The following is a 16,642-nucleotide window of genomic DNA, read 5'->3' on the forward strand; positions in this document are numbered from 1 at the left end:
TCCCCGCCGTCTGCACCCCTCGACCCTAGAGGCCGACCCGCGGGCGCGCCATGGCCACGCTGCCGAGCGCAGAGCGCCGCGCGTTCGTGCTCAAGATCAACAGGTAAGATGCGCCAGGGCCGCCTCCCACCCCGCCCGCCTGCGCCGCCCTCACAGGGTTCTGACAGGTGGCGGGACTGGGAGTGTGAAGGGCGTAGGGGTAGCAGGTCCCGGCTTTTCTCACCAAATGCGCCTTATTTAGACGCTGCTCTGCGACGGGGCGAGTGAAGAAGGAGCTGAAATGAGAGGTTTGCTCTGAGGCAGCGGCTTTAAGACTTCACTTGTCCTGAGTAGGACTCTTGCCCCTCTCGTTTTATTTTTCCAGAAAAAGTTTGGCTCCTGCTGACATGGCTATTTTTATTCCCTGGCCCAAAGAAGCTATGAAGTGGAAAAAGTAATTTTTAAAATTCTCCATTTAAATAAACAAAAGGAGTGGCCTGTGGTTGGCATTTTTACATTTACAGCGCTCCAGCAAAGCACATGGATCCAGCACTCGCCATCCCATTCATAGTCACTGTTGTACCAACTAAATTCGAGCACATTTGCGGCTCCAAGTTCTCACCAGAGGTGCTTTAACTGCAGTTTTTCCACCACTGAAAACTGCTGACAAGTGTTTGGAGACATTTTTGTCTTGTCTTAAGAAATCTAGACTGTCTGGTTAAAAGATAATATGAAACTCGTCCTGAAGGATCAACTTATTATTCTACTGCCCTCACTGCGCTAGGATTCGTTAGTCTTTTAGCTGAGCCTTTGAAAGGCTGGTTTCATAGGAAATTTATGGGCTGCTAGTGTGTGAAGAGGTTTGAGAGAAGGAACTAGAAGTCCAGAATAAAAGAGGCAGTAAGGACTTCCAGAGGGCATATTGAGCTTTATAGGCAATTTTATTTCTACCTGCACTGTAGCTGTGAGCAAACCATTTCTCTTACCTATTTCTTCATCTTTAAAATGATTTTAATTATTAATGCGTACTGTATATTGATGTTGGAGGTCAAAAGGTATAAGGTACATCAGTGATCTCCCTATGGGGATTTTTTTCTGCATTATGTTTCACAGGAGGGGCGATTCATTTGGCGATTATGGGGGTCAAATGAAGTTACTGATGTATGTACCACTTGTCATAGCTGCTGTTCCTCCATCCTTGTGAATTTGAGGTCAGGAAGTGTGACCCAGGCAGAAAAAGACTGTGGGTTGGATGAAGTTAATCTAGAGAGAGCAGCAGGACCTGAACTCATCCTGTAGGCATTCTTGAAAACAGCAGTGAGACTGGTGTGGCCTGGCTGGAATCAGATCTGCTTGCAGATGAGCTCTCTCTTACAAGCTAACTAAGTGACAATGGATATGTTATTTAACCTCTCTGAACTTGGGTTTCTTTATATTTCAAATGATCATAGTACCTATCTTTTATTACTGTCAGGAAGATTAAGTGAAATAGTATGTGCTTGTAGTGCCTGGTTCAGAATAGATGTTAGTTATCCTCATCAGCATTACTATCAACTTCATCATTGTCATCATCATCTCTATTATCACTTCTTTGAGATCCTAAGAAAGAAAGGTAGGAAGAAAAGCTGACCTTGGAGAACTTTACATACAGAGACCAGTTTGGGTTGGGTATGGTGATGCCCGTGTCTGGTTGGATCTGCCTTGGGGTGGATGTTCTCCCTCATATACTGTCTATCTCTGTGCTGAGAATATCAAACACACCCAGTGGCACAGAATGAGTGATACCATCTGACCAAGAAGAGCCCCGCTCAAGTTAAATAAAATATAAAAGTTTTCCTAATTCTCAGGCAATAATAAAGACTGAGTGATCCTATTTTGGGGGTTCTTTTTCCCTTTTGAACATTTTGTGTATGGGGTCGAAGAGCTGTGCTAAGGAGGTTGGCATAACTTATTGTTTAAAGGAGTGGATTAATAAGGATATACCTAGTATTTAAATAATATTAAAACTCACCATTTATTGATCACTTACCATGCCCCAGACTCTGCATTACATTTTTAATGGGTTATATCACTAAATCCTTACAAAAATCTTATAAGATTCACATGAAGCCTCAGGTAGAATAGGAAAATGAAGCTTGGAGATGTAGTTGCAGAAGGCCATGCAGTTTTTGCAAGGCCACACAAGCAGAAGTGGTAGAGCTAGGATTACAAACTGCCCCCAAAACTGTGCTCTTAATTGGCCATGAGCTATTTTGATCCATGTATCTCAAGAATTTCCTTTAAAAGCAAGAGGGAGTTAATTTAAAAAAAAAATCATTTCAGTAGCAGCATTGGCAAATTGTTCTGTATTCTGGTCAGTGTTTAATATCTAAACAAACTAACTGATATTTTGCAATTTTACAGCTGAAAAAGAAAATGTTTTCCCTCGAATGCCTACATATTATTTTTTTTAAACAGATCAACTTACAAAAAGTAAGACAGTGTTGAAATATGGCCATCAGTACACTCAACATGGGTTCATGTTTTCTCACCTTTCTACTCAGAATAATACACGCTATCCCCTAAAAATGTTTATGGAGTAAAATTAATATGCTTCCTATTGAGGAAATGTTGAAATCTCATGTATTAAAATTTTTATTTGTAAAGAACCTCAAGAAAGAGTGAACAAACAGACTTACCTCATAGTAGGAAAAGAATGTCCCCACAGTTCTCAAATTTTGTGGCTTCTTGCAAGCAGCATTGCCCAGTACAGGGACAGGGCCAAAGTGAAGGAGGAACCTGGGAATGCCCATCAATGCCCATTCCCCCACGATTGCCCTAGCTCTCTCATGCTCTTATGAAGCCTAAATTTTCATGTGTTGAAAATCATCATATAAGACTTTTGTTTTAAGCACTAAGTAATTGTATGACTTTTTACATTTAACCATTTCTCTAGAACCCACAGCTCAGGGAGATATAAGAGAAAAAAATCCACCATTGACTTTTTCTGAGCTGGAAGAACAAAATTTAATTTCTTATAAATGGTATATACTTGTCCTTATTTCAGTTTAATTGATACTGACTTCCTGTGCCCAAAGACTAGATCTGAATTAGGCCATTCATAATAATGTTTGCATTTGGGATTTCAGGCACTGCTGCATTAGATGTCATAATACAGTTTTTGTGTGAGCACCAAGACTTATCAATACCTTTATTTATTACTGGCATTTAGTGCTTTCATAGATTATAAAAAATATTACTAATATTCTGAAAATTCATTAAACAAGGTCTTTTGTTTCTTTCAAGCACAGAATAGATGTAGAACTTGATCAAATATTAAAAATAAAATAAGGAACTTGGATAAAGAGGACAAAAGTGCAAAATGCAGAAAAAACATTAATGACCCTTTGGACATTCAGGATTGAAAGAATAAATGATAATGGCTTATGCTTATATAATGGTTACTTTATGGCAGGTACTGGTCTAAGTCTTAACATATTATAACTCATTTGCCCCTTATAAAGTAGGAACAGTACTATTTCCACCTTACAGGTGAAGAAACTGAGCACAGAGAAGTTATGAAAGTTTTCCAAAAGTCACAAATAGCTAATTACAAGCAGAGCTGCGATTCAACTGCAGGCAACCTTGCTCCAGAATCCTCCCCCTTAACCACTATATCATGCTGCCATCTTATTTTATCTAAAAAAATTAAAAAAATTGACACTTATTGAGTATTTACTATGTGCCAAGAACTTTATATATCTTTATTTCATCAGTGTAAAAAAGGAACAAAATATTAAGCATAATATTAGTGAGTGATTTATGGAAGATCAATACAAGGAGCTAAGAAGACAGATTGCATTAAAAAACGGCCTCAGTAATTTTGAACATAAGAACCAGAACAAGTTGAAGGTCTAGAGATCTTCCTGAGAAGTATTTGCTACTTTTGTCTGCAAAGATGATGCAAGCATAGCAATATATATGTACTTATATGTATAAATGTATGTCTGCAGTGTAACAGTGCTACTCTTTTTAAAAAAATATTTTTATTGATTTCAGAGAGAAAAGAAAAGGGAGAGAGAGATAGAAGCATCAATGATGTGAGAGAATTATTGATTAGCTGCCTCCTGCATTCCCCACACTGGGGATCGAGCCCACAACTTGGGCATGTGCCCTGACTGACCAGAAATTGAACCGTGACCTCCTGGTTCATAGGTCGATGCTCAACCACTGAGCCACGCTGGCTGGGCACAGTGGTATTCTTTAGTAGTGATGGCAGAGGGGGGTGTTAATGCTTTCAGGAATTGCTTCATTTGTCTGATCTATTCTAGACCAAAGACCAATAGTAGAGGCTTCAGGCAACTGAACTCAGAATTTGGCCTTACACATTCAGAATCATTTTCTCTCAGATTCTTGGGAAAGCCACTCGAACTCTAGGCATCTTGTGCAATTGAAAAAAAAACAAAACTTCCCAGGGTGAAATTTTGAGCTATGACAATTCACATGTATGTGTGAAGCTAGTGTTTACTTCTACATGGAAAAGAAGATAAAATTACATAATGTGATAGTGCTCAGGGGACTAGGTCTCCTGTGTCAATCCCCACACTGAGCTAGTGATGGAATGGGGTGATGTTTCCATCGTTTTTAATAGGGACCTTGAGAAGGCAGGCATGTGACAATACTCAGACTTCTTGCTGGAGAAGGCAAAGAAACAGGAGCTCTTAGTTCATTGTGGTGGCGAACAACCGGGGGCTTCTTCACATCTTGGTCAATAATAAAAGGCAAGAGGAATGTGCTATCTCTATACCAAAAATGTCCCATCTAATTTATTACCAGTCAGCAGCCATTAAGGTTCTCTAGGCTCTAGGAAAACACAACAGAGTTTTTACAGTGTGGGTAAGTGTGGTCCCTGTGCTTCTGGAGTTTGCACAGTATTGACAGTTTGGGGGCACACAGAATAAAAACAGGTTGAAATCTCTGCAAGTATATATGAAGGCATCCCTATGCAGGAGTTTGGTGAAATCAAACAAATGGTAAAGTTAGCATATGGTATAAGACCGTTACATTGTGTCCCACTGCGTTCAGCCCAAATGCAGGATCAGAAAAACAGAAATGGTTGTGGCAGAACCAGAGCTTCTCCTGTCCTTTATTCTTTTCATTCATGTTCATCATTAGAAATAGAAGAGTACAGTAAGCAAACATTTCCACCACAGCTGTTGACATTTGGATGTGTATCCTTCCATTTTTACAAGATTGTATTGTTTATGTTGCCCTGGGATTTGTTTTTTATTTTAAAATATGAATAACTCTCCATGTCAATCCATGTAGATCTACATTATAATTTACCTAGGTTGTATAAAATTGCCTTTATTGGATATGCAATGACTTATTGAATTAACTCTCTATTATTGGGCCTTAAGATAGTTTCCAATTTTTCATAATGTATGGCGCTTAATGGAACAGTCTTATGCATACATCTTTATGTGTTAGTGAAAATACTTCCTTAAAAAGTCTAGGAGTGGAATTGCTTGATCAAAAGAGAAAAACATTTTTCAAGCTTTTGCTACACATGGCCGAAGTGTCTCCCAGAAGTTATCGCTATTTACATGCCCATCAGTAGCCTTCAGTGTGATAATTTCCTTACATTCACACCCTGCTGGGTTTTATCATTCTTTTAAATCTTTATTCTGACGTTTTGACCCCCTCTCTTAAATGTGCCTGACCTCTTCCTGTTGAACTTCTCTTCCAGGTCCCTGTATGACCTCTGAAGTCATTCTTTGGGGATTAAAATAGTCATGCATTTCTCCCTTTTCCTTTGCTTTATATACAGCTAAAGATGGTGGTAACCCCTGCCTCTCACTTTCTGTCTCTGTTCATTGAATAGGTGGGTTAATGATAATGGTAGATTGTTCTAGCAACTTAGTTCTTTTTAAATTCTGTCTTAGACTCTAGTTGTCACACTTTCTCTTGCTGTTTACTTTACAGTATAGTCCAGTCTACCCTTCTTTGCATAAACTTTAGCTCTTTTAAATGAAATGGCAAATAGAAAATCAGAATACCTATCTATTACAAAATAAGGTTCCAGATGGCATACTCACTGTTGTGTTTTCCCTTGAATCAGAGTATAGAGAGGTGGACTTTTTTCACATTTCTTTGGGTTCCTTTTCCTCTGGGATTGGCTTTGGGGTTAACACAACATATTAGTATCACTCTGCTCAGAAATCTCAAAGGCTTCATGAAGTTTTCGTATCATTTCCATCATACAATGGATAAAATTCATTGTTCTTCCCTTTGAAAGTCCAACATGAAAATAGCAGACAGATTACCTAATGATATTCAGGCTAAACTGAAATAGATTAAGAAATGCAGAACTGTAAAATAACTGACCCTTCTACTTTCTCCCATCTCTTGACTTTCTGGCACATGGATGAGTTAGTAGGCTTGTAAATCCTAGGCTGGTTAGTTTGATAGTTCGTTCATTCATTCATTCATTCATTCACTCCAGCTAGTGAGGGTTACTATATTCTAAGTGCTGTGGTAGGCCCAGGAAATAAATTTTAATAAGTCATAGCCTTGTCTGCAAACCCAACTGAAAAAGGAGGGAGCCTTCCCTTGCCTCCTAGCCCTCCATACTGGATGTTGTACCTTCAAAATGCTCATCTTGAGGGATCCTACCACTTATTCTAAGGCATTATCCAAAAAAACCTACATTTTTGGAAACCTATTTAGAATTGCTCTCAGAGACTGGAGTATAATTATTGTATTTTATTCCTTTTTATTGAGTTTATTAGGGTGACATTGGTTAATAAAATTATATAGGTTTCAGGTGTACAGTTCTATAATGCATCATCTGTATATTGTATTGTGTATTCACCACCTCAGGTCAAGTCTCCTTCCACTAGAGTACAGTTACTTTAAAAATAAATTTTATGGTATAAAATCTTTTTCCTTTGGGGGAGAATTTTTTTGTCTTGCAAAGTGTAAAAAATATAGAGAATGATGTGTGCAAGTAGCTGATGGCCCAGTGACCAGAGTTAACAAATGTTAACATTTGGTCACTTTTGATTTAGATATTCTTATTTAAAAAGAGAACACTGCGGACGTTCAAAACCAAAATTCAAGCGAGTGAATTTGAAGATATAATTGGCTTTCTTATGTGATTTATGAGTCAGGCAGCATTCCACCTAGCAACAGAAGGGCATTCTGAGGGACTGTACAAAATGGAAGGTTTGTCCTGGCTGGTTTGGCTCAGTGGATAGAACGTCAGCCTGTGGACTGTAGGGTCCCAGTTCGACTCTGGTCAAGGGCACATGCCTGGGATGCAGGCTGGGTCCCTAGGTGTGCAGGAGGCAGCTGATAGATGATCCTGTCTCATCATTGATGTTTCTATCTCTTTCTCCCTCTCCCTTCCTCTCTGAAATCAATAAGTATATATTTTAAAAAATAAACAAAATGGAAGGTTTTTATAGGCGGAAAAAGGGTGGGACTAAGATGTTAAAAGAGTGTATTATTTCAGGCAAGGACATTTTTTCTTAGGGGAAGGCACAGAGTCTTATCAGCGAAATACCTCACTATTATTGCTAAGCAGATTTCAGGCTGATTGGTTTAAAATTCCAGTCCTGGAAGAGGCTAAAACTGCAGTTAGGTTAGTCATTAACTTTTGGTTTGGTGATGTAGCTTAGCAAAAGTGACTCCATTTTGGCTGTTTTTGTTTGTTTTAACACAGATAAATTTGAATTCACTCATCGTTCTTCCCACTACTCCTATTCTCTCTTCTCATCTTCAGAGCCAGCGCTATCTCCAAGTTGCACTCTTAGTGTGTGTGTGTGTGTGTGTGTGTGTGTGTATGTACCTATCTATAAATAATATTGTATGATTTCTGGAATAAGCCATGGTGACTAGTATTCAAGCAAGCCAGTTAAATTAGGTAATATCAGTTTGAATTAAAGATAAGATGGGACTATAAAATAATGAAGCTGTATTTTACATGTCTCTTTAAAGTAGCTCTGAAATCAATTGGGAAGAAGTGTTCCAAAAGTGACTTCAGGAAGGCAGCTCTATCAGAATAAACTGGTACTTCTTGTGCGGAATTCTAGAGAACAACAGTTATTTAGATGTGTACATTCTGGGAATGTTTTTCGATCACTCTTTGCATTATAGTCACATTATTCACTTCCTGGAATGGCCAGGAAATTCTTAAAAAACATTATTTTCTCCATCAGATAAATGTGTCCATAATTTTCATTTGGCCTGAGATAAGCTTTTGAGTTGATAACATGTTTATTTTTAGGTAATATGGTTTTAAGTTTATTTAAAATAAATAAAAGGATAAAGATTTTGTCGTATTGCCAGAACATTTGAGTGAGGAAAATATGTGATTAGCAAGAGAGAGTGTGGTATTTGCTCAAAAGTCTTTATGTTGTTATTTTGGCTTAGCGTGACTGAATGGGCAGGCTTGATTTTCCTCTGTTCAGGGAGATATGGTGCCTCTGCTGCACCATACCTCAAATTAGGCAAACTGGGGAGAATGCCCATAGGGAGAAATGCTTCCCCCAGTTTCTGCTTCCCCTGGCTGCCACACAGGGCAATACCCAGCACACAGCCAACATGCTCTTTGGTGGAACTGCTAGGTTCTCTGTACTCAGCTTTCTGCTGTGGACTGAGAACACTCAGGAGAAATTGTGTTCTCAGGAAAGTTACCTACCTGGGGCTCAGAGTTCATTAGGGAGGCAAACTAGAGTTGCTTCAGGGGTGCTAGTCCTCATGCAGTAGTTTACACTACAATGACAGTCCACTCTCCTTTATATTAGTAGAAAAAGTCAGGTTCAAAGTTCACTAAAATGCACTTTATTCTACTGTTTAAACTAAATGTTGTTTCAAGGCAATAGTGACACCTTTTCTCTATGGGAACAAGATTGTCACCTCCCATCCTGGACGGCATGTAGTGGGTTCCATTCCGGTCAAGGGCATATACCTGGGTTGCATGTTCCCCACGCCAGTTGGGGCACGTGGGGGAATCAACCTGTTGCGGTGGTTTTCTCACATCGATGTTTCTCTTCCTGTCTCCTCTCTCCTCTTCCCTCCTCCCCGCCAGTAAAATCAGTGGAAAAAATACCCTCTAGGGAGGATTAACTCCCCCCGCACCCCCACCTCCCAAAAAAGATTGTTACCTCCCTGAGGACAGTCTGGGTGGTTTGCTTCACCTCCCTAGTATTTTACTCTTCCATTTCGACTCACCATCTATTTTGATGGTATCCCTTTAGAAGGAGTAGCCAGTTTACCTATTGTATTTTGTTGCCTATCCAATAATTTCATTCAACTCAGCAGTAGCTTTTTTGATTGCCTATGGCTTTCTCTAGGCATTATGAGAGGCAAACAAAACCATAAACCAGTATATGCCCTGGAGTAAGCAAGTTAACATAAATGCAAAAGATGTAGAACACAGGAGATGGTGTTTTCTGGCTGGGTAAGGGTTAATAACAGGAATGTTGACAGAACTCAGGGGGGAAGACATTGCAGCAGCCCTGGAGGGTGAGGAGGTGAGACTTCAGCCAGGCCCCGAGGTGAGTGACAGAAACTGAACTAATGGGGAGAATAACTATTAGTATGCAGATGGATTGGAGGGGGTTGAATAAGAGGGATAAGGAGGGAGCTTCAGTCATTCCCATGTGAGATGATGAGGTCTGGGATTAGGCTGGGGTAAGGAGAATGGAAAGAAAGGAGACTGTCTACAAGTGCTTCCAAGGGAATCTACTGGACCGGAAAAGCAACTAAATATTTATTCATGTGCTCATTTCGTGAATATTGAGGGCAGTGTTCTAAGTGCAGAGGATAGAGCTGTAAGACAGACAAGGTTATTTTTCTAAAGGAAGTAATTTTCCAGTGGGAACACAATAAAGAAATAAACAAGGAAATATCAGATACAATAAGTGCTATGCAAAGAATGTCAAAGGGCCTCAAGGGTCTGTGTGGATACCTTAGAGAGAATGGTCAAGGAACGCATTCCTGAGGAGAGAACTCTGGCCAAGACAGGCAGGGGAATTAGTAAGTGCGGCTGCTGGGAAAAGTCTGGTGTGTTGGGAGATAAGAAAGAGCCAATGAGTATGTCTGAAGTAGAGTGAATGAGGGAGAGAGCGGTAGAGATGAGGAGAAACATAGGCAGAAACCAAACCATGGAAAGGCTGTGTAAATCATGGGGAAAGTTGAAGTGTTCGTCTAAGTGCCCTGGGAAGGTTTTGGAGCAGAGGCATGGTGTCATTGACTTTTGTGCTTAAAAGATCTCTCTAGTTACCATGTAGAGAAACAAAGAGTAGAAGTAAAGAGAGCAGTTGGGAGGTGGTGCAGTGTCCTGGGGAAAGATTATGGTGGCAGGACACCAGCTGAGAACAGAGAAGCAGTCAGCTCTAAGTGTATTTTAGAGGTTGGACTGATGGATTGGGTATGGGGTAAGGGACAGTGAGAAAAAAAGAGAAATCAAGATGTCTTCAATGATGGAGTGATGGGTGGATCTGATGCTTTTAACAGATGTGGAAAAGACTGGAGGATGAGCAGGCTTTTTGGGTGAACCAAGAATATAATTGGGGGCATATTAACCCTCTGAGTGCCAACCAATATCCTAGGAACTATGCTAAAATTGCCAAGGCATTTTTGCTGATTTTACAGCAGTTTAGGAAAAAAATTATGACTCGCAAGTAAATGAAGTTGCATATTCAAAAACTTAAGGAAACCTTTACTACATTGATATATTTAGCAATATCATCATCACTAATAAAAGCAGACTTAGAACTGGACGCCATTTCGAAGCTTTGATAGCGCTCCCGGCACTTTTGGCGAAAGACAGGAGGAGCGTGATCGCGCTCCCCAGCACTCTAGGGGTTAAGTCTAAGATGCATGTTAGAAATTCAAATGTGATTATCTACTATGTAGTTTTGTTTAGGAATTTGAGACTCGGGAGAGGTCATAGCTGACTAATTAAATTTGCAAGTCATTATCATCTGATGCTTTTAAATAAGGAAGGTAAAGAAAATATTGAAAAACTTATCTTGATTTTTTAAACAGCCACAGCTATATGTATAGTATGATATTTTAATTAAAAAATGAGTATGCGCACATCTCACTATCTATAGTGTATATATATATATGTATATATATATATATATATATATTACATATAATAGGGAGGGAACCATAAGAATATATGCCCACATGTTTATAAGCGTTATACCTGGATAATAGTATTGATTTAGATTTCTGTTTCTAAGTATATGTGAAGTATGTGTACTAGTTTGTGTCTAGTTTTCCAAATTTTCTTCAAAGACTGTTTTTGTAACAAACTAATATTTATAAAAGAAATAACACCAAAATTGCCATTGTGAGGGAATTGGATAAAGATGGTGCCAACGTGGAATTGTGAAAAATTAGGAATTAGAGTTAGTTTTGAGAGGATAATTTTGTATTTCTCTTATAGTTTTTATTTTAAGAGAATATAGTAGACTGCACATTTATGTATATTTGTTGTCCCTCTTTGAGAGTGGATATTTCTTTCACCTTGTTGAAAGTGATGTGGTCACTTCAAGGTGAAGCTTTAAGAGAGTGATGGCGAACCTTTTGAGCTCAGCGTGTCAGCATTTTGAAAAACCCTAACTTAACTCTGGTGCCGTGTCACATATAGAAATTTTTTGATATTTGCAACCGTAGTAAAACAAAGACTTGATATTTATTTTATATGTTTAAATGCCATTTAACAAAGAAAAATCAACCAAAAAAATGAGTTCTCGTGTCACCTCTGACACATGTGTCATAGGTTCGCCATCACTGGAGTGGGTCAAACAATTGAAAGCGCTTATCTAAAGTTGGATAGAAAGCTGCAACAGCAAATGTGGTTGGATAGGGCTCATAATACATGTGGTGACCTGAGTTAGCTGGTAGATGTTTGAGAGGAGTGTATGTGTGTCTGTATTTGTGCACAAATTTCATGTATTTCTCACTATTCTACACAACCAGCAGTACTCCAGACAGAGGCTAACCTGTCAGCCTGCCTTCTGGAGCGGCTCGTTTTCACAAGCCACTAAGACTTTGGGACTATTCATTAACACAGCGTCACTGAGTCTAGTCTACCCTAACTAATATAGATGAGCATAAAATATGCAACATTTTCATTGGGCAGCTTGAGCTGTAGGCTTAGGGGTTGAATGATAAATCAAAATGGAAAAATATATATTAATTAGGGAGGCATCAGGGAGTTGGGAGTGGGGATGAAGAATGGACACATTTCCGAAGTGGGAAAGTATAGTGGAAGAAAAAAGGAATGGGCGTAGGTGAAGAGTCATCGCCAGTGAGTACAAGAAGAAAGAGCTACAAAAACAAGAAGAATTTGGCCAAGAGATGGCTGACTGAGGTAGTATTAGAAAAGGAAGCTAACAAGGCAGTTAAAAAGGTCAGATGCCAAATTATGAGGACAAATAAAGAGCCATTGGATTTGCCTTGACGGTGGTCAGTGTGAACCTCTGAAACAGCAGTTTTGTGAAGTTGTGGGGAAGGAAGTCAGATTTCACAGGGTTACAGAGGGAGTCAATTCGGAGGAAATGGAGGAAGCTGGTAGAGGCCACTGTCTATTTTAGTATCTGTACATCTATCGCCTTAAATTTGAAGTACAAAAAATTGTAGGAAAGAGTACTAACATTTTGCTCTTAAACTACCTATTGTGGGTTGATTTGTGTCCCTCCAAAAGGTTCCTAAGCCCTGGTACCTGTGAATGTCATCTTATCTTGGAGATAGGGTTTTGCTGATATAATTACAGTAAAATGAGATCATACTGGATGAGGGTGGGCCCTTAAGGCAATCTCTGATATCCATATAAGAAGAGGCACAGAGACACTCAGAGAAGAGGCCATTGAAGACGGAGGCCATGGTTGATGTTGTACCACCACAAGCCAGGGAGTACCACAGCCTACCAAGAACCACCAGAAGGTGGAAGAGGCAAGGAAAGATTCTTTGATGGGGCCTTCAGAGGAAGCAAGGCCCTGCTGCCACAGTTTAGTGATTTAAAACAACAGTAACTTATTATTCCTCCTGATTCTGTGGCAATTAGGGTTGGGCTCACTGAGGTAGTTCTGCTGGCCTTGCTGTGTGTGGTCATTCATGTAGCTGCAATTACCTGGTGAGGCTCAGATGGCCTCACTCACATGTCCCAGCCTTGGTGTTGGCTGTCCCTCTTCACGTGGTCTCTTGTCCCTCAGTAGTGTAGCTTGGTATTCCTTACATGGTGGAGGCAACATTCTAAGAGAATGAAGGTGGACGCTGCAAGGCTGCATGAGGCCTAGTTTAGAACTCATACAACATAACTGCTGCTACATTCATTAGTCAAGGCAAGTCACAAGGCAGCCTATCTTCACAGGGTAGGGAGATAGTCTCAGACTGTTAATGGGAGGAGCTGCAAAATATCGGGCCATTTGAATCGGTTACAACACCCAACAGAGAAAGTAATCATATCCCATTTCAAACTTCACATATTTAAGCAAAAGGTCTTGTCATTCCTAGCTAAAGTCAAAATACCCATTTTACTGGCAGAGAAACTGAGAACAGATTAAACTGACATCTTCAAAGTTACCTGTGAGTCATACTCTCTGAGAGACTTTTTTTGGCCCATGGAAGACAGCTATCTGTCTGGAAGAGCTAAACACAGTCCTGCCTGGAGGCAGGAATGATCTTAATAACTCCTTGGGTTTCTCTTAAATCCCATAATTACATTGATGGAGCCCAGATTGCAGAGCCGTCTAGTCCAGAGGCGAAGCAGCAGTTTGAGAAGATCAAGGAGAGAAAGTGCTTGAAAATTGCTGTGTCTGTCACTCACAGGAGCAGGATTTGAGGCTAAATTCAATGACTAGGAAAAAAGCCAGTGAGCTTTTTATCCTCAAGAGTTACCAAACAGGCTTAGAAATTCAATGACTGCTGTGGTCCAGTATAAGTTTGGGCTGGGAAGAATTAGAGTGAGTAGAAGAGAGAGGAGGCGAGAGGCAGAAACACCAACCCATCAGGAAGATATGTACTCTGGGCTGTCTTAGAGGGATCACCTTTGGATCTGTCAGGATGGCTTTTAGCTGCTGCGAGGAACAGACCACTTTGTAAACAGTGGCGTAAACAAAGTAGGGGCTTATTTATTTTCTTAGATAACAAGAATTCTAGTGGTTGGCCATCCAGGCTTGGTATGATAGCCCAAGATACCACTGGAGACCCAGATACCTTGTGTCTTTGTATTCTACTATCCTTAGCATGTGGCTCTCATCCTCATGGTCACAAGAGGGCTACTGAAACTCTATGCATTGCAAGAACATTGAAGACAGGAGGAAGAGGGAAGGCAAAAGAGGTATGGCAGCCAACTTGGCTCCCCTTTAGGAAATTTTCTAGAAACTCACACATGGCATTTGATAGAGAGATCTCATTGGTCATATCTGTGTTAATGCTACTTAGAAGGGAGGTTGGCAAGTGCAGTTTTATTAGACCAGCACATTGCCATCCCCCACAAAACAAGGGTTAAGTTAGAAGGAAGGAGATAATGGTTATTGATAGGCAACTAATTATAACTGCTGTGATTCCCAACAATTACTGTGGATGTGAATTAGTGACAGAACTTACATTGTGGCATCATGGCACCTCCACCCCATTAATAATTATAGCAGATTCAAGCTCATCTAATTCCAGGACCCTGGCCTAATGAGGATGGATATCTGGGCTTATAGGTCCAATATTCATCAAGTAAACTATCTACTGTAACAAGCAATACTCAAATCTCAGTGGATTAACCCCCCCCCCCCCATAAAACTTATTTCATAGTCATGTTACAGTCTGATGCATGTCAGGTAGCTCTCCCTCAAGGAGTGACTAAGGGACCCAGGTTGCTTCCACCTTATGGCTGTGCCATCTTGTGAGTTTCAGGTTATTCTGGCATCATTTAGCTAGTGACCACGAAGAAAGGAGAGTTAAAGATTGTGCATCCAGTTTTTAAACACTTCAACTCAAAATTGGTACACATCACTTCCAGCCACATTCCATCGACGAGGATCACTTACAAGGTCTAACACACAGGGAGGGCTGGGGAATATAGTTCTAGTCTGGCAGTCACTTTACATCGACAACTCCTCACTGTGAAAGGGGAGCATGAATCTTTGGGAGTCAGCTAGCCATCAGTGCCACAGGATCCCAGTCCCAAAGGAAGAGCCAATAAACATTTGTGTCGGCCTGGTCTGCTGTGCTGTTGGCAGACAGATAACAACCATGTGGTCTAAGTCACAGGGAGATGGGTGTGGAGGCTACAAAGGAAGCAAAACCCAAATCATATGGCTGAAGCACCTGAGATTTGAGGAGACAGTGAGAATAATATAGTAGAAAAACAATTTAAAATCACAGTCAAGGACACCAGAAGTGTCGTGTGCAACTGAACACTTTCTAGAAATCCCACAGATGGATACGGAGCCAGAGTGCTCAGCTATTTATTTTTTTATTTTTATTTTTAGATCAATCAGCTTTAAAATATTTCAGGAAAAACCACAAGATTAAGATATTTTAAACTGAGTTTGAATGATTAACTTAGAATTAATATTTTATTTGGCAGGAAACAAGGTATTTCTGGTGTAAGAGAAAGAAGCATTCTAAAACTCCCACTTGCGGAGTAATGGTGTCCAGCCCAACCTCCTCTCCATGACAGGACAGTTTTGATGAGCAGTTGAGTTACTTTACTTTTGTGACTGCTTCACTTTGGGTCTGTTGAATCCTCCTGTTTAATTTGCCTTTTAATCATTTTAATAATCTGTGAAATCAGTCAGCTTTATTCATGTTAACAGTTGTGATAATAACAACTCACAAAACCCTCACTGCAGAGGGAAAACCGTGTAGACATTCAAGTTGGAGTTTGAGGAGGCAAACAAGTCGGACTCCTGTCCCAACTCCGCTCACTGATTCTCAATGGGAACATCTTTTGCAAATTATTTAATTTCCGTTCTCATCTGTAAACCAGAAATAATAATAATACCAACATCACAGTGTCAGATGAAATATTATCTCTGAAAATGCTACATAAACCAAAGAGCATCACACACATATTAAGGAAATGACTATAAAATGGAAATAAGTGCCATATTTAATGTGCGATTAGTCAATGAGGTGACATGTCATACACCTGGCATAGGGTCTCACTCTTGGTAGATGCTCAGAAAGGTAAAACTAAAAAAGGGCAAGATGAATCCACCTGAAAGTAGAGATGAAGAAATGTTAAAACAATAACAACAAACAGACCTAGCCGGTTTGGCTCAGTGGACAGAGCATCTGCCTCCAGACTGAAGGGTCCTGAGTTTGGTTCTGGTCAAGGGCACATGCACAGGTTGCAGACTCGATCCAGTAAGGGTTGTGCAGGGAGCAGCCAATCAATAATATTCTCTCATCATTGATGTTTCAGTGTCTCTCTCTCCCTCTCCCTTCCACTCTGAAATCAATAAAAATATTTTAACAATTAAAAAAAACCAGCCACCACAACAACATAAAATAAGGTTGTAACTCATTTGCAAAGCCAGTCTCCATACAGCACACACATACATGCACCCACACACACCGGCACTTAGCAAAAAATTTTTAAATAAAAATTATTTTTGGTTCTTTGAAAAGTTAATCAGTATGTTCCCCCCCCCCCCAA

The 16,642-nt window shown here is 40.0% G+C and overlaps 1 protein-coding gene across 1 annotated transcript in view; it reads left to right on the forward strand.

The window, feature by feature from the left end:
* The first annotated feature begins 6 nt into the window (after positions 1-6).
* The window catches only part of DOCK8 (dedicator of cytokinesis 8), a 200,976-nt gene continuing 184,340 nt past the window's right edge, over positions 7-16,642 (forward strand). Inside the window, 1 exon segment of the mRNA XM_015565032.1 lies at positions 7-103. Within this exon segment, the coding sequence (XP_015420518.1) occupies positions 51-103 (53 nt within the window). The 5' untranslated portion in view covers positions 7-50.

Source organism: Myotis davidii, unplaced genomic scaffold (assembly GCF_000327345.1).
Source record: "Myotis davidii unplaced genomic scaffold, ASM32734v1 scaffold616, whole genome shotgun sequence".
Taxonomy (NCBI): Eukaryota; Metazoa; Chordata; class Mammalia; order Chiroptera; family Vespertilionidae; genus Myotis; species Myotis davidii.